Source organism: Bos javanicus, chromosome 21 (genome assembly GCF_032452875.1).
Source record: "Bos javanicus breed banteng chromosome 21, ARS-OSU_banteng_1.0, whole genome shotgun sequence".
Lineage (NCBI taxonomy): Eukaryota > Metazoa > Chordata > Mammalia > Artiodactyla > Bovidae > Bos > Bos javanicus.
In genome coordinates this window covers 21,849,817-21,868,238 of record NC_083888.1, presented here as the reverse complement: position 1 = coordinate 21,868,238, position 18,422 = coordinate 21,849,817, and the positions used below count along the sequence as shown (strand labels likewise).

General features: G+C 49.3%; 1 protein-coding gene across 2 annotated transcripts; it reads right to left on the bottom strand.

The window, feature by feature from the left end:
- Positions 1-2,905: 2,905 nt before the first annotated feature.
- ZSCAN2 (zinc finger and SCAN domain containing 2) lies at positions 2,906-16,192 on the bottom strand. Of its 2 annotated transcripts, none has more exons than XM_061394008.1 (3): positions 15,630-16,192; positions 13,486-14,001; positions 2,906-5,584 (listed from the first exon to the last, which is right to left on the bottom strand). In XM_061394008.1, the coding sequence occupies exons 1-3, from the start codon at positions 15,817-15,819 to the stop codon at positions 4,143-4,145; spliced, it is 2,148 nt and encodes a 715-aa protein (XP_061249992.1). In that variant the 5' UTR covers positions 15,820-16,192; the 3' UTR covers positions 2,906-4,142. The 2 variants fall into 2 exon arrangements, with proteins under 2 accessions (XP_061249992.1, XP_061249993.1); XM_061394009.1 differs by having other exon boundaries at positions 13,486-13,997; positions 15,630-15,712.
- Positions 16,193-18,422: the final 2,230 nt, after the last annotated feature.

Genomic DNA, 18,422 nt, shown 5'->3' with positions numbered 1-18,422 from the left:
CATCCATGCAATTCTACTTCCAATTCCTCTATGGCCATGTGCTATGTTATCAAGAGGGTGAGAGAAAGCAAAGACTTTAATATCTATCCAGAGATTTGAAATAGCTTCACAAGGTCAGGCAACAGGGAGGTTATAATGGCCTTACATTTGAAAAAAACTCCAGGTCTGTCTTTGAGTGACTGTGGGAGGGGCCAAGCCCAGCACACGGGGCCCCTGCCCAACTCTCTGGTTATGAGACAGACCTCCCATCAGGGATAAAGGGTTGAGGAGGGTGACCCCCAGTGATGGGCAAGAAAGGGTCAGTTATAGCAGTGGATCACCTTGACACTGGGGGAGAAGACTGGAACAAGTAGCCAATATGCCGATTTTAATGTTTCCTTGTTCTTTCCATTTGCTCCTTTGGGATTTCTTTTGGCTTTAATAATGCAGTGGGGGGACTTCTCTGGTGGTCCAGTGGTTAAGACTCTGTGCTTACAAGGCAGGGGCTCTGGTTCAATCCTAGGTTGGGGAACTAAGATCCCACCTACCATGTGGCATGGCACAAAAAAACACCTTTTTTTTTTTTTTAAATGCAGTGGGGTGAATTGACTTCAGGAGTAGAGTGGTTAAGCGACAGGTGCTGGGCAAGTTCGGAGAAGGCAATGGCACCCCACTCCAGTACTCTTGCCTGGAAAATCCCGTGGACGGAGGAGCCTGGTGGGCTGCAGTCCATGGGGTCGAGAAGAGTCGGACATGACTAAGCGACTTCACTTTAACTTTTCACTTTCATGCATTGGAGAAGGAAATGGCAACCCACTCCAGTGTTCTTGCCTGGAGAATCCCAGGGACGGGGGAGCCTGGTGGGGTTGCATAGAGTCGGACATGACTGAAGTGACTTAGCAGCAGCAGCTGGGCAAGTTACAAACTGAACCTCTCTCCTCTGGGTCTCCAGGTCCTCATCTGTAAAGTGGGGATAACTTACTACCTCACAGGGTGGTTGTCAGGATTCAGTCCTGCATGTAGAGCTGATAAGCATGCTGCCTGTGCAGAGTAACCTTGCCATAGACTGTGCAACTGTCAGCTATTACGGGTTACTGCAAACCAGAAATGCAACTCACAGGGAAGTAGAAGTCCATGGAAAACAAGAGGAAGTCTCATGATTACCTGCCTCAAATTGTAAAATCTCTAATAATAAGAGTGAGGGTGTGTGGTTAGTGGCACAAGTGTGCCCAGAGCCAGGTCAGTCCAGCTCTCGACACTCCATGGGCGCTTGTATTCCCAAATGGCTAAGAATTCTGTAGGGCCTGGTTCCCGAATGGCTCTAAGGGATTGGAAGGAAGAAGTCTTGGGTGACTCCCAGGTTTCTGGGTTGGGTGAGACCTAGTGGATGGCAGTGCTACTCACGAAAAGGAAATTCACCTGTCACCAGCACGCTGGTCACAGGAGATCGAGGCAGGCAGGTGGGGGCGTGAGTTCTGAACTTGGGAGTCTGAGGCTCTAGGAACACTAGAGGGAAGTCGCAGGAAGGAGCCAGTAGAGAGGGACAGACTAGCAATTGAGGGAGAAAACCGCAGAAGAGCAAGGTCCTGAGCTCTGCAGGGAGGTGGAGGCGAGCGGCAGGTGGACAACCGAAAGTGCATCTCCAGGCTGAGCCCTGAGGCGAGGAAGTGGCAAGGTTCAGAGAAGTTTGCTGGTTTCAGGGCGGGACGCTGAAGGAGGCCACACCAGGCAGGCTCAAGGTTCTCGGAGGTGAGCAGAGGCCAGAGGGTACAGGGTGGTCGTTGTGGGGCCACACTGAGAGCAAAGCAAATAAACCTTTTGTGGGCTTTTAATTGTCCCACGGCTGTCCTCATGAACTTAGAAACAAACTGGTAATAAAAAAACTTGGTCCCTAAACATATGTACCTTGAAGGGGAGACGGTCTGTTACAGACACACGTCTGGCAGAGGTGGATCTGCCCAGGGGGTGGGGGCTTCTCAATGTTTTTTAGGGGAACAAGCTGTGTCCTTCCATCCAACACACCTGCCACACAGACCCCTCTCTGCCTCTGCAGACCCCCTCTAGCTGCAAGCAGGACAGGAAGCCAGGGGCTCTCAACCTTTCTAGAAAACCACCATTGGTCATTTTCCCAACCTGGTTCCTGCCTGATTGATTCTGCAATTCTAGCTAATCTTGTTTGCTTTTTATTCCCAGGATATTTTGTGTCTCTACCAGGTAGGGAGGAATAAAGAAGGAAATTTACTTAGAAAAGTTTAAAAAGCTTAGTATCAATTGTTTTCTTGAGGTGAGACTTGAAGAGAGCCACCATCTTCTACAACCCAAATTCCAGGGCATCACTGAGAAAACCCTCCTGGTCCCCCTCCCTTACAGGCAGGGCAGACCTTGTCTCTTCCCAGACAGACGGGAATCTCTCCCCCAGTAAAGCAGCATGACGATGCGCAGAACTGCTTGTTCACGGCCTCTCCCCAGCACCCAGCACAGCGAGGATACACACGCCCTCGGTACGTTTTCTCAGTAAGTGAAGGAATGGAGCCAGCGGTGGGGATCTCACAGCCTAGTGGTTTGGTGTAACAGCTGCTGCTGCCTAAAGCTTCCTGTGTCTTAGTCGATTCTGGATGGAGATGATACCTCCTGGGGAGGCAATCTGGCACAGGAACCAAAGCTGGGGCTCCAGGCGCCAGTTGACGGCTAGATGCAGTGATGGCAAAGGGCAAGTGGAGAGGTGTGCGCACTGGTCGAACACCTGGGACCAGGTTTGCCTTAAAGCTGTGCTCTTTGAAGCACGTGACCCTTTTAATCTAAAGGTCTTGGACTACTTCTAGTCTGAGGCAGGAGGTGAGCGGGTGGATGGAATGGGGAAGTGAGACACAGGTTTTCTAACACTCAAGTTTGGGTTTTTAACACATGTGAAAAGACAGACTCGGGAAAAGAATGGGACTCGACTTTATTAGGTGATTTGGAGCAGCCATCCTGTAAAAACCAAGGTGCGTTCTGAGTGCAGACCCCACGCATAGGAGAGAAAAACCTGTTTTTACCATCCTCTTCCCTCCTAACAAACCCCTTCACCTGCTATCATCCTGTCTCGACTGTTTCATGGCCGAGAACAAAGCCCTAGGAGCGTCCCAAGATTAAGGGAGACACCTTCTCTTGATTCAAGCCCAGATCTCTTCAGGCGACAGACGATGCGGCCTCAAAATCGACCTTAAAAAGAATGCTCTCTGTACACAAACGCTACCAGATGGAACTCTAGGTCTGCGTATGTAAGACAGAAACGACAAGTACACAGGGTGGCGATTACAGGGCCACGGATCTGGTGGGCAAAGATGCAAGGCCACCCTGCAGAGTGCAGGAGGATCACCCGGAATGAGACAGAACCACCACCCACCAGGGGGGCAGCGGGGGGCTCCGATGACACCTCACACTCGAAAACTGAAACTCTGCAAACGTATGTGCATCCCCCACCCGAAGCCGACTTATCCCAGGACAGTGAGCAGAGACAAAAGTAAACACGTCGCTTCTCCGTCATGCCTTCCCTGGCAGTCCTGGGCAACCTCCTATCAATGGAAAGGTTCCTGGCTAGACTCCCTCGTGTTTCCATGTTCCTGATACTTTCTAGGAAAGGACTTTACCTTCATGTGGATGACTCAGAACAGGAGAAGCCCTCCGCCTTGACCGGAGATCCAAACCCAGGACCCAGAGGCAGGAAGAGCCAGTTCTGCCAAGGCAGGGGGCCTGGGATGCTCGCAGCTCGGGTGAAGGGACCTCAGCCCCCAACAGTGGCAGCAGAAGGACCAGGTCTGGGGCCTCTCTCTGAAACGAGGGCCCCGCTGGCTTCTGTTGCACACAGAGAACTATCCCCCCTGTTCTATCAAAGGGGAAACTGAGGCACAGAGGTTCAGGAGGGACGGAGCCAACAGAGTCGAGAAATGTCACAGGAAATGGACTGAACTTTCTGAGCTTCCGTTCCCATGCTTGGTTATCGCTGTCTGACTCTGACTCTGACGTGACGGGATCCTAGCAGTGAGGGTGAGCAGGGGTTAAGATCCCGGCAACAAGCCTTCAGGAGGAACGGCTCCTCTAAAGACGCATCCCTGCATGGGGGCAGGGTGGCTGGTCCCTCTCCCGGGCCCCCTGTGCCTCATGCTCCCTCCCTCTCTGCCCTTTCAGTACAGCTTCTCCTTCAGGTGAGTTCGCTGATGGGTGATGAAATTGGAACTGTTGCTGAAGCCCTTGCCGCACTCGGGGCACTTGTAGGGCTTCTCACCCGTGTGGATCCGCTGGTGGATGATAAGCACCGAATTCCAGCTGAAGCCCTTGCCGCACTCGGGACAGCGGTAGGGCTTGTCCCCCAGGTGGGCTCTCTGGTGCATGACCAGGATGGAGCCCCGGCTGAAGCTCTTGCCGCACATGAGGCACTTGTAGGGCTTCTCGCCCGTGTGCGTCCGCTGGTGCACCACCAGCTGGGAGCGCTGGCTGAAGCCCTTCCCGCACTCCCCGCACTTGTAGGGCTTCTCGCCTGTGTGGATCCGCTGGTGCTTCAGGAGGTTGGAGCTCCAGCTGAAGCTCTCCCCGCACGTCCGGCACTCGTAGGGCTTCTCGCCCGTGTGAGTGCCCTGGTGGGCGATGAGGCTAGAGCTCTGGCTGAAGCTTTTGCCGCACTCCCCACACTTGTAGGGCTTCTCCACCAGGTGGGTCCGGCGGTGCGTGGCCAGGTTGGAGCTGCGGCTGAAGCTCTTGCCGCACTCGCCGCACTGGTAGGGCTTCTCGCCAGTGTGCGTCCTCCGGTGGGTGATGAGGGCCGAGCTCTGGCTGAACCTCTGGCCGCAGTCGGGACACTTGTAGGGCTTCTCGCCCGTGTGGATCCTCTGGTGCCTGATGAGGTTGGAGTTGTAGCTGAAGCTCTCGCCGCACTCCTTGCACTCGTAGGGCTTCTCGCCTGTGTGGATTCCCTGGTGCGTGTTCAGGCTGGACCGGTTGCCGAAGCTCTTGCCGCACTCCGGGCACGAGTAGGGCTTCTCGCCCGTGTGCGTCCGCTGGTGTGCGATGAGGTTGGGGCTCCGGCTGAAGCTCTTGCCGCACTCAGCGCACCGGAAGGGCTTCTCGCCCGTATGGATCCGCTGGTGGGTGATGAGGTTGGCGCTCCGGCTGAAACTTTTGCCGCAGTCCCGGCACTTGTAGGGCTTCTCCCCGGTGTGCGTGGTCTGGTGCCTGCTGAAGTTGGAGCCATCGCTGAAGCTCTTGCCACACTCGTCGCATTTGTAGTATTTCTCGCCCGTGTGGGTCCGCTCGTGGGTGATGAGGTGGGACTTTCGACTGAAGGTTTTCCCGCACTGGGGACACTCGTAGGGCTTCTCGCCCAGGTAGGTGCCCTGGAGGCCGATGAGCTGGCCAGCTTCCCTTCCCGGGGCGGGCACCACCCCGCGGTCCTTCCTGGGGGTGTTTCTCCGGGGCCCTTGGGGGTTGCAGTCTCTCTCCACGTCACTTTCCCAGTCGGACTGCGGGATGCCTTCCCCTTCAGGCACGTCTGAGAACATCTCGTGGGACTTGACGTCCTCGAATATGTCCTGGTTGGAGCTCTCCCAATTTTCACTCTGGATCTCAAAATCTGAAACAATGAGGAAAAATGTGCAATTTGTACTCAATTTCCTATAATGATGAGAAAAGAAAACCAAAGGGGAGGGGCTTCCCTGGTGGCTCAGCAGTGAAGAAATCCCCTGCCCATGTGGGAGACATGGGTTCAATGCCGGATCCAGGAAGACCCTACATCTATTTAGCCTGTGCTCCAGAGCCCCGAGGGTTGCAACTGCGGAAGCTCTCAAGCTCTAGAGCCTGTGCTCTGCAACAAGAGCAGCCACTGCAGTGACAAGCCCACGCACCACAACCAGAGAGTAGCCCCCACTCGCGCAACTAGAGAAAACGCCTGCACAGCAATGAAGACCCAGCAGAGCCAAAAATAAACACATAAATAAAACATTACTTACTAGAAGAATTCTGGAATCAGTTTGAAAGGAAGTCAATGCTCAAAAAGGCAGAGAATTCTTCTAAACATGATTCAATGTTTTTTGTTTTTGTTTTGACATGGGACCATTTTTTAAGTCTTTATTGAATGTGTTACAATATTGCCTCTATTGTATATTTTCGCCTTTTGCCCTTAAGGTATGTGGAATATCTCAGGTCCCAGACGAGGGATCAAACCCACACTCCACTCACTGGAAGGCGAAGTCCTAACCACTGAGTCACCAGGGAAGTCCCACTATTCCATTTCTGACGGTCTCACAGGCTACAGAATAGCATCTCGATTTAATGGGTATTTCCCTGGTAATCTGTAAAGTTGAACGTCTTTTCTTATGGATATAATTCGTTTTTATTCATTTCTAAATTGCCAGGTCATATCTTTTACCTTTTATTCCACTGGGTTGACTTTTTTTATGAATTGTAGATGCTCTTTTTTATGAATTTTTTTATGAATTTTTTTTTTATGAATTGTAGAGCAAGATTTTGACTCTTATCTGCTACACTGCAGGCTTTGTTGCAAATATTTCCTCCCAGTCTCTGAACTGGCTTTGAACTTTCTTCAAAGTATCTTTTTAATATAAAGGACTTTTGTTTGTTTGTTTTCATGAGTCCAATCTAGCTTTGATGACTTGTTTTAAGATTAAGAAGTCCTACCCCACTGCAAGATTCCAAAAATACTCTCCTATAGGTGATTTCAGATGGTTTACAGTATAGATCTGTAACTCATCTGAATTTATTTCTGTGTAACTTGTGAAGCAGGGCTCTATTTCTGTGTAAGTTAGGAAGCAGAGATCCACTTTTAGTTTTTTCAAAAGGGTCAGACCACTGTCCATTCAAATACTGTTGAATTGCCAAAGGACCCTTATTGGTTAGTAGACAATTACAACGCATCCTAAACCAATGGTTCTTGCATTTTCCTACCCTGACCCAGGCTCTAGGCTCACATGGAATTCAGAGGGCCACGTGTGTCCCCCTGCCCAGCCAGAGGCCCCTGCTTTCTATCCCATACTAGAAAGCATATCAGAATAGAGTAAGTGTGGAGAAATTTGCTGTCAACATGGGGATAAGCGTACATGTGCTGTAAGTGAACGAGATCACTGGTCACAGACATCAGTGCTTTAGTGTGTGTTAGGCTCACAATTCTTGAAGGGTCCCTCCCACCTGACTGTGACATACCGCTGGGTCTCAATACCACGGTCAGAGCCACTGGTTTGAAATGCAGAAGTGGGTTTCTAATTCTCATACAGCTGATGCCCCAGTGGGAATCTCCCCATCAGGGTGCTGCCTTGGCGAGCCTGGTGGGAACCTGATAGCACCTAGGTGGCTTGGACCATTGTTCCCCCTGAACTCTGACTGCTTGAAAGACGAAGTGCTGGTAAAAACAGCAAGGAGCTGTTATCAGTTTAAATGAATGACTGCTAAATAGTTTAGTAATAACGTTACATCTCAAGAGTTCAGTGTGGTATATATTTCAAATATTTAAGTGAATTAAAAGTGATGTTGTTCTGAACCTGAGAATCATGGCTTTAAGAACACATATACCTTTATAACCCTTCACTGCTCTCTACTCTTCTTATTGACAAGAGTGTATGGGCTCCCTGCTGGCTCAGTGTTTTTACGTAAAAAGTCCACCAACCAATGCAGGGGACATGGGTTCGATCCCTTGCCAGGGATAATTCCATGTGCTGTGGGGCAACTAAGCTTGTGTACCACAACTACTGAGCCCATGCTCTAGAGCCTGGGAGACACAACTACTGAGCCCACATGCCTAGAGCCCGCGCTCTGCAACAAGAGAAGCCACTGTGATGGGAAGCCCTCGAACCGCAACTAGAGGAAGCCTGCACAGCAACAGGGACCCAGCACAGCCCTAAACAAATAAATAAATAAAATTATAAAAATGTATTTAACAACAGCGTAAAAAAAAAAAAAACCAGCATAAAAGATGATAATACCCATTGAGTTTGCTAAATATAAACAAAGAATTAATACAGAGCTTCCAAGAGTGAAAACCTAAGAGCAGGTGCTCTCGGGGCTTCCCTGGTGGCCAGCGGCTTAAGACTCCGCGCTCCCAATGCAGGGGTCCCGGGTTCAATCCCTGGTCAGGGTACTAGATCCCACATGCCACAACTCAGAGTTTTCATGCAACTACAGATCCCGTGTGCTGCAACCAAAACTGGGTACAGTCAAATAAATACCTAAATATTAAAAAAAAAAAAAAAAAAGGCATAGGTCCTCTCTTGCTGTACTAAGCTGCCTGGCCTGACTTGCCTCCCAGCCTGAGAATTCTCCCAGGTCTTACCCAGTCTCCCTTTTGAGATTTTGGAATATTGTGCTAACTTTGGGCTTGACCCCATTATGTTTTAAAACACAAGTTTAGCTAGGCTTTCTCAAGGGAAAGGCAGATAAGCCTGGAATGATGAAGCTATCCATCTGCCTCCTTCATTGACCCAGCAGTTGTTTCTCCACACAGGAAAGATTCATTTTTCTCACTCCGACAACAATGAGTCTCCACTATGTGTAGGGCACTGTACTGCGTGCTGTTTTTAAAAAAAATGGAAAAGAAGACAGGTTCCTTGACTTTGGGGATTTTATTCCTAGAAAAAATAAGATGAGGACCGATACAAACAGAAAACAAGAGACTTCCCTGATGGTTCAGTGGTTAAGACTTCACCCTCCAATGCAGGGGGTGTGGATTCCATCCCTGGTCAAGGAACGAAGACCCCATGTGCCTTGCGACCAAAAATTCAAAACAAAACAGAAATAATACTGTAACAAGTTCCATAAAGACTTTAAAAATGGTCCACATCAAAAAAAAAAAAAATCTGAAAACAATATATGATACAAAGCCAAAAGAGAAGGAGAATCTGAATGTTCCAGGGGCAATGACTTCAAGCAGAGGTGACAGAGATGCTCTTAGGTGGTAGATCTAGGGACGGGGAAGAGAGGCCGGAAGTAAGCACCTGCTTTATGGAGCAGGTAGGTGTCCAAAGGTGTGTACTCAGAGGATGACCATCACACAGGGATGGAACAAGACCATTCCAAGTCACGATTCAGCAGCACAGGTGAAAGCTACAAGCACAGGCTATGTTCAAGGAACAGCATGATCTGAATGCAGCGAGGGCTGTGGTGAGGGGATCAGGGGAGGACCAGCCAGGGGCCACCTGGGTCAGGCCACACAGGGCCACAAGTGCGAGCAGAACAAAGAGGTCGTGCTTGATCCGGGGACACTGGGGGACTAGAGAGGATGTGTAAGCAGAAGTGCCCCATCGCTCAGGTAGGACTGCAGCAGCTGCCATGCAGGCGGAAGAGGCTGAAAGCATGTTCCCTCTGGAGGCTCCTGCCAGTCTGGTGAAATAGCAAAAGCCTTAATGAGGGCTGGGAATGGAGTTCACAGCAAACCACTCCAGTATTCTTGCCTGGAGAATTCCATGGACAGAGGTGTCTGGGGGTCGCAGAGTCAGACACAACTGAGCAACTGAACATGCATGCACAGGGATCAAAAATGTCCTTGGGAAACGCAAAGAGAGATGAACTTTACCTCATAAACTATTAATATAAGGGACTTCCCTGGTGGCCCAGTAATTAAGAATCTGCCTTGCAACACAGAGGACTCAGATTCAAGCCCTGGTTGGGGACCTAGGATCCCACATGCAGGGGGGCAACTAAACCAGAGAGCCGTAACTACTGAGCCCGAGTGCTCTGGAGCCCACGTGCCACAACTAGAACATGTGCACCGCAAGGAAGATCCTCCGTGCTGCAACTAAGACCCAATGCAGCCAAGTTAATTAATTAGTTAAAAAAAAGAAAACAAAAACAAACAAACAAAAAAAACATCCGTTTGTGAGCCAGGTAGTAGGTTCTCACCAGATCTGATGGCACTTGGATCTTGGACTTAAAAGTCTCCAGAACTGTGGAAAATAAATTTCAAAACTATTAATACAGGTCCAGTCTCAACTGAAATGACAAGATATTTGATCTGGGAACACCCAGAGGTGCCTGCTAGTCAAATATTAAACAACATGGTCTAACCAGGTCTTAAAAACGTACTGGGTAAAACATGTGACCAAAGGTCCCAGGCTGGACAAACAGACTAGAGGTCAAGTGGTCTTATCTTGAGGACATGCTTGACAAGAGATGGAGATCACTGCAGAGGTTCCTCTGAGCAATCACCAGGCAGGTCAGGAACACATGCTGAAGAAATGAAAACCAACGAAGATGACCTCAGAGGCAGAAATCTGACAAGCTGCTCAGTCTGGACATTCTCCATCTGGGATGTCCTGTGAAAGATGAAACAAAGCCCCTCCAACAAGCCAGGTGGGGAAGGCGGTCACAGTGGGGGCCAGTCATTGCGTCAGAGATGCCTCGTGAGACGTGACCCCCTGCTCTGTGACTCCGACTGCACAATAGCCCAGGGGCTTCTCTTCAGCCCTTCAGCCCTCTGGCCTCTCTTTAGCCTCTGACTCAAGAGCCTGATATTCATCACAGACTTGTTACATCCGCTAGAAAAGTAAACAAGGTTTTTTAAAAAGGATGAGAGGCTTTTGCTTTTTTTAAGCAGGAAGAGTAAAATTAAAAGTTATTTTTCAGGGTCAAAGACCATCTGGGACTTTGCTTCAAATAAAACCTGGGGCAGGGACTTCCCTGGTGGTCCACCAGCTAAGACTCCATGGCTTCCCAATGAAGGGGGCCCAGGTTCTGTCCCTGGTCAGGGAACTAGATCTTGCACGCCCCAAGTAAGAGTCTGCAAGCCACATCTAAGAGCCAGTGCAGCCAAATAAATGAATAAATAAAAATAAATATTAAAAAAAAAACCTCTGAGATCCCCCCAAACACATGTGGAAGCAAACAGACTGGAGTTTGAATCCTGGTTCCACCACGAACCAGCTCTCAAAGAAGAGCTTGACTTTGCTGAATGTCCATATCCCCTCCTCTGTTACATGATGGTCCCACACACTTCACGGGATTATTAGTGAGATGTAGGTGTAAGGTGCTCAGTGCAGGCCTGGGCTCACAGCGGAACCTCCATGACCACCCTCTTCTCCAAAGTACAGCTTTATTCACACCTCCCAAGTCTCTGGGCATTGTTACAACTCTGCCCCTAAACCATCTTCCCTTCCCAGTCTTCTGAATCCTCTAGACTAGATGCCTCTGAATTAGTCACCTTTGTCTTAAAAAAAGGTTTTTTTGGTCATGTCTCACAGCATGTAGGAGAAGGAAATGGCAACTCACTCCAGTATTCTTGCCTAGAGAATTCCATGGACAGAGGAGCCTGGTGGGTCGCAGAGTCAGACACGACTGAGCAACTCTCACTCACGGCATGTAATATCTAGTTCCCTGACCAAGGATTGAACCTGTGGCCCCTGCATTTAAAGCGAAGAGACTCAAACAATGGACCACCAGGGAAGTCTCTGGTCACCTAGTGACCCTACAGATGAGTCACCTACAGTCCTCATCTGTAGCCCTCTTTCCAATACCCTACCAAGAACTAGGACTTCGCATCTCATTTGTGATGAAACGATTAAGAACATGAGCCACGTCCTCAGACCCCTGAGCTGGCATTCTTGTTCAGCCTCATACTGGGGGCATGATCTTAATGGAGTCATTTATCTTCCCTGGTGATGATAATCCTGCCGATCTCTCAAGGTGGTGACATCTATGTGAGTTTTGCATATAAGACGCTAGGCATACTGCTTGGCCCACAAAGAGGATCCATCAGTGCTGGCTGGTGTTACCATGAGTTCTTTCTCACGTGTCCCATCTCCTCCCCTTCCCTTGCTGTCCCCACCCCATCACTGCACACCTAGCGTCCAGGCGGCTTCCCAGTTGCTCTCCCACCTCCAGCATAAAACCTGAACCCTGTCGTTGAGTTCAGCGTCCTCCCCGGCCCCTGGGGCCCAGGTTACAACCTGCTGAGGCCAAAGCCTCACCCACCCTTCCCCCAAACCCTACTTCGCACCACTTCCTAAAAACACACTTTCCACTCCAATCCACCAGTCTTCCTTACAGTCGGTCACCCGAATGATCCCACAGGGGTCCACTCTTCCAGGCCTCTGCTTAGCACAGCTCCTAGAATGCCACAACCTCCCCCTCCCCCCACACCTTTCCAAACCCCCCACCAGCTCAACCCCTGCTCAAGGGTCACGTCATTCACAAAGCCTTCACTGACCTTGCCTCTCCTCTCCCCTCCAACCCTTTTCCCTGAACCTCTGCAGTTCTCATCAGCACAAAGGTAGCTGCCGTTTCCCATGGGTCCTGAAATAGTCCTGGGGGTACAGGTGGTGGTTGTTGTTCAGTCTCTAAGTCATGTCTGACTCTTGGGACCCCATGGACTGTAGCCCACCAGGCTCCTCTGTCCATGGGATTTCCTAGGCAAGAACACTGGAGTGGATTGCCACTTCCTTCTTCAGGAGATCTTCCCGACCCAGGGATCACGTCTCCTGCAATGGCAGGCAGATTTTTTTTACCACTGAGCACCCGGGAAGCCCAGGGGCACAGGCAGATCTGCAGTAAACATTTGGCAATCAAGGCAGCCCAGTTTACAGCTGAAGACCAGAAAGGAGGCAGGGTGGCTAAATGGCATGTGTGGGTCCCACAAGGTAATAATAAAACCAGAGACAAATATATTAAGTTGCAAAAAGCTCCAGTTTGGAATTACTCTTTTAAGAGCCCAAGATGACTTTATACCAGAGACTAAGTCCCTAGTTATTAGCTGGCTTACTCGTCATTTATTATGATTTCACAAAAAATAATCACTTAAAAAAAACAGGATTTGGTTTATCTAACTGCTAGAACTTAAAATATCTGGATGTGTACTGCACAACCAGCTGCAGGTGCCAAGAGCTGGTCTCCGGGGTCTTCGGTCCCTTTCCTCATTACCTCCATCAGCTTCCCAACCATCAACTACAGCACAAACAACTGTGCTAACATGTACCTGTGGCTCCAATGGTAGGCCTGTGCTTCCCTGGGGGCTCAGTGGCAAAGAATCCACCTGCCAATGCAGGGGATATGGGTTTGATTCCTGATCGGGAACATTCCACATGCTACGGAGCGACTAAGCCCATGTGCCACAACTACCAAAGCTCTTGTGCCCTAGAGCCCCCACTCCGCAGCAAGAGAAGCCACCACAATGAGAAGCCCGTGCACCACAACTGGAGAGTAGCCCCCGCTCGCTGCAACGACAGAAAAGCCTGAGCAGCAACGAAGACCCAGCACAGCCAAGTAGGAAAAAAAAATAGTCCTCTAAGCCCTAAAAGTTACTCTTATTACCTAAAAGAGTAATTCCTTATGCTGAAATTCTGGAACTGTCACTGCACACAACCAGGGCATCTGGGGTGACAGCGTGCTGATCACCTGCACACAGACCGACGGGATGGGCTGATGGGGACTCGGTTCCGGGATGCACCTGAATTTCCTCCTCTGCAAACACCACACCCCTCCATCTTGGGCTGGGAGGGAGCTCCCACCCTCTCCCTGTGAGGCTCTCCATCTCACCACTGTCCCGAAGGGTCTGGGTCAAGTCCTCCACCAGGGCCACCGCCTCCTCGCCACTCTCGGGCCGATGCTCCTGCAGCCAGGCCTGAATTTCCCGGGGCAGCACGGTCAGCATTTGCTCCTTGGTGTGCATCTCTGGCCTCAGCCAGCGCCGGCAGAGCTCTCGAAGGCGGCCGAGTGCCCCCTGCGGCCCTCCGGCCACGTCCTCATGGGGGCTGCCCTTGCCAGCACCCTGGGGAAAGGGCTCGGTCTCAGGGCCATCTTCCTGCAGCACAGCTTCCTGTACCCAGGAGTCGTCCTCCAGGATCACGGTGGCCACCTCCTCCTCCTGGTTGTCCTCCTTCTGAGGGAGGCAGACTACAGGGCTTCGAGGAGCAGTTACTCTCGGCCCTTCTGAGGCCATCATCCACGTCCTTGGGTTGGAATCACTCAGGCTTCTGATCTTGACCTTCGGTCTTCTCCAGGCAGGCTCCCTGAGAAGACGGCACCCTTCTCCAGTTTCAACAAGTGGTCTGGCTAAGAATGAGAGAGAGAACTAGGATCAATAAGTAAAAGGTCCTAAAACAATCTAACTCACAACAGCCCAGGTCAGGCCACCAAATGATTCTTACATCCGCAAATCAGGAGAAGTTTCCTGTCCCTCTTAAAGGAAAAATGGCTTATTCCTGAAACCATCTCTGTGGCAAGAGACGAATCACAAGCACAAAATACAGTGTTTTTCTTCCCAAAAGACCAAAGCATGAGTATGAGAAATTCAAAGCCCTTGCAAGAACCCAGGACAGAGCTATCCTGCTCTAAGTTCAGATTTGCTGCAGAGTCAGTGACCTTGACCTAACATACAACTCAGTCACACAATCTCATGGACTACCTAATAAACAGATAAGAACACCCATCCTACTAATCTGAAAGGAACGTCTTAAGAATTTACAAAGGATCAGATGTCAAGGCACTGTAAGCCTCAGTGAAAGGAAGGAGATATCTCAACTGCATTATTATACATGGCCCCTCAGGAATTTATGTTTTAAAATAATCATCTTTGCTAAATTTACTAAATATTTGCAAGGACACACAACCGTTTCTAATTGCAAAAAAAAAACGGACACCTTAAAATCCAGCAGCAGGAGAATGGTTAATTATGGCACATCCATACAGTGATGTACTAAAAACTACGCTGATGATGTAATAATGGCTACATTTGTGAGGGGGCGGGGTGCGTTGTGGGGGGGGTAGGGGGTAGGGGAATGTTACTGAGAAGGGGCTCAAAGGAGCTGGAAATGTTTTATGTCTTGATTTGGCAATGGCTGCATAAGAGCATACATATGAAATTTAAGATTTATGTGCTCTGATGTATGTATTTTTAAATATTTAAAAAATTATGCTGACAATAATTATTAATCATTAATGATTTCAGATAATCCTAATAAGAAAACTAATGAATAAAAACAAAACCAGCAAGATAGAAAAACCACAGACACAGTATGACCCCAATTCCTTTTAAAAATGAACACATACACAAGGGAAAAAAAAAAACCTGGATAGAAATTCTACAAAATGTTGAGAGCAGTTATTTAAAACAAAGACTAAAAGGCAATGAAGTATTTTTAAAAATTATCACTACAGCATAAAGACTCAGAAACACTCCCGGGAAAACTTTTTAAAAAGAAGAAAAAAGAAAAGCCAGTGGAAACACTAGAGCTCTCAAACTGTATTCACCAAATGGCTAGAACAAACAGTTATAACACAATTCTTAACTTGGTGGGGGGGTGGGGGGTGGGGCAGGAAAACCGTTCCCAGACAATTTAAGCGTTGTCCCACTTGGGGCCAGACACGCCCCCTCAGAAGCTCAGTTTCCCCATTTTTAAAATGAGCTGCGCGGGATGTCGTCCACTGTGCCTTTCAGTCTAAAGCCTGTGCCCCTGGCTGGATGTACAAGGAGCTCGCCGCTAGGGAGAAGAGTTCAGGTCGGCTCCCTGAGCCCGACCTAGCGCCTAAGCTCGGACAGCCGGGGGCCCGCAGGACACGAACACGGCCCCCGACGCCCCTCCCCCAGCAGGGCTGCCCGCCCTGGCTCCAGGCCCGTTATCCCCTGGCCTTGGGCTGCTCCCCCGGCCAGCGCGGCTCCGGCTGTCTGTCTCCGGGCTCACCTCTCCAGAGACCGGATGCCACTTCCTCGGTCGCTCCACGCGCTAAAGCGCCCCCGGGCACGGTCCGGCCCCTCTGGAGTCGCAGCGGCTCAAGCCCGAGGGGCACCGAGAACAATGGACGGGAGAGGCCCGCCCCCCCGCCGCGCTCATTGGCCACCGAGAACGGTCCCTGGAAATTCTGCTTTCCCATTGGCGAATACGGACCCAGCCTGGCGGCGGGAGGGAGGCTGGGCCGAAGGCATTGTGGGAGATGTAGTCCCCACGAGCCGACTGCGACCTCGGGCCAGGGAGCAGAGTTTGGGGATTTGATAACCTGCGCAGTGCGGGAGGAACCCAGGCGGGAAAATCCACCTACTGGCAGTCAGGGCCCCAGACCTGTGACCTGGGACAGATCACTCCACTTCTTTATGTCCTCCAAATAGTGGTCTATAAAAAGGGAAAGTTGGATGGAAGCTCCCTTTCAGCTGTAACTGTGTGGCAGATAATTTTGTTAGGCCCTTCGACAGCCGAAAGCGGCCCCTGAATAGGAAAAGAATCTGCACAGAGAAGTCCCTTCCCGCCCAGCCCGGCGCCCCTCCCACAGCCGGCCCCCGGCTCGCACCTGGCTTCTGGACACCCCTTTGTTTACGCACGTGGTGTTCCTGGGTCAGGAGGAGAGATTTGTCCCGCCTCTTCTGCCGCGGACCTCCCATTCTTTCCTGTGTTTCCTCTTGTATGGAACCTGCCTTATCATACCGCCCTAGGCGGAGTCACCGCCCCCAGCACACCTGCTCCACGTCGCCTCGTTATTAATAGTTATCCCAGCCTTACTTATTACCAGTCTCGGCACTAGGGGGCTGAGAGTGACAGACTGGCCTCTCTTGTGGGGTTTCAGTGGCTGGCACTGTCCACTAAAAAATTAGTCGCAACTTGAAAGTAGAGAATCTTTTGTTCAGTTGGGAATGTTCAGGACTCCAAGCCCGGGAGACAATATCTCAGCCCTAAGACACAGCTCCCAGAAGGCGGGAGAGGGAGTCAGGCTATATACAAGTTTGTAAGGAAGGGAGCAGGTAATCTGCACAACAAAGATTATTGTTCAGTAAGAAAAACCAGATATCAAGTTAAGGAATTTAGTGCTCTTCTGTGTATGGGAAGGTGCAAGAGTTTGGGATCATTGAAGTCATTTCTTTCATATGCATCTCAGCTATCTGGGGCCAGCATCCTGCATTTTCCCTTAGGGCTCACCAGCTGACATTGGAGGACTGGCTGCAGTCCATGGGGTCAAGAGTTGGACACGACAGAGCAAGTCCAGCACAGCACAGTCACTGATGACCGTGACTTCCTTAAGTTCCTCACGTAGGGAGTGGTGCTGCTTTTTGGCATAGCTCAGAAATTCACATCTGGAGAGAGAAAATCGCAGATAGCTATGACACTTCTTGTCCACCGATATGGCAAGAAATATTTCATTTCACAGTGCTCTTAAAGAAATGCCTGTCATATCAATGTATGACAGCAGGTGGATAACTGCCTGGAAATTCAAGGGGGAAATACAAGGCCAGAGAGAAAGACACTCCTAACATTATTGACCAGGTGATATTTGCAGAAACTAACACTGATTTGTTATGTTAGTGAATATTGAACCGTCTCTGATCAATAACGTTTGCGTAACAAAAGTGGTATTAATACGTCTGGTCAATAATTAATGGTCTGTGATAGAACAATGGTATATTTTTGTACAACACAATTATTGGGAGCATGCACAATCAAGTCGGACACGACTGAAGCGACTTAGCAGCAGCAGCACAATCAAATGACCACATTTAATTTTTATTTAAATTTCATTTTCATGAAAATTTAATTTTCATTTCATGAGTGTTTGAGAAATGTTTCATGATTATTGGTGATTTTAATCTCATTTTCTATGAACTGATTTTTCATATCTTCTTCCCATTTTTAAAGTTGAATTTACTTGTAAAAGCTCTTTGGGCTTCCCAAGTGGATCTAGTGGTAAAGACCCCGCCTTTCAATGCAGGAGAGATAAGAGACTCTGATCCCTGCCTGGAAAAAGCTCTTAGCTTATTAAGAAAAGGATTCCTTTGTTTGTCACAGAAGCCTCTCCTGTTTTTCTCATTATGCTGTTCGATTTTTGCTGTTTTGTTTTTTATTTAGAAATTTGACACGTCTATGCTGTCAAGTTTCTCAGTCTTGTCTTTTTATAGCTTCTGAGTTTTATGTCACTCTTGGAAAGCTGTCGGCACCACTCCAAAGATTATTTGAATTTCACCCATTTTTCACTAATTAACCTCTTTAAGTATAAAGATGCAACGAGAGGTTCAGTTATTGAATGCTCTGTCCCTGGTACGGTAGCATCTCGAGTTATTAGTCCAAAGTGATCACATACAAACAGCACCACTCCAGGCTGGCCTGAGAAATCTAAGTGCCTGCAGGCATAATTCCCAGTCACCACCTCTGCAGTGGTCAGAATTCTTAAAAAGCAAGATCTCCAAAATGACTGAACATGATAATTCTGGACTTGATATTGTATTAACAAAGCTTGTATCTCCACTTTTTCATCTCCACGAGGAATGGAAATTTACAATGAAAGGGAAGATATTTGTTTGGTTGGGGAAGGGGTTTGGAGAGGTGGGATACAGCTGAAACTTCCCAGTAGTCTAAGGGTTCATTTCCCTCTGCTTCTCTCCCAAGACAACCCATGAGGTCAAGAAACTGGCACTGTCTTGTCACAGGAGAATCTAGGACCTAGCCATCTCTATGCCATGCCTGATTCTCTGAGAAGTTGGTGCTGGCCAGTGT

Excerpts from the sequence above, each read along its gene's own strand:
- ZSCAN2 (XM_061394008.1), bottom strand. The coding sequence starts at position 15,819 with ATGGGAAAGCAGAATTTCCAGGGACCGTTCTCGGTGGCCAATGAGCGC. Across the intron at positions 14,002-15,629 it reads GGCATCCGGTCTCTGGAGAG|CCAGACCACTTGTTGAAACT; the intron begins GTGAGCCCGGAG and ends TCTCATTCTTAG. Across the intron at positions 5,585-13,485 it reads CCAGACCCTTCGGGACAGTG|ATTTTGAGATCCAGAGTGAA; the intron begins GTGAGATGGAGA and ends TCATTGTTTCAG.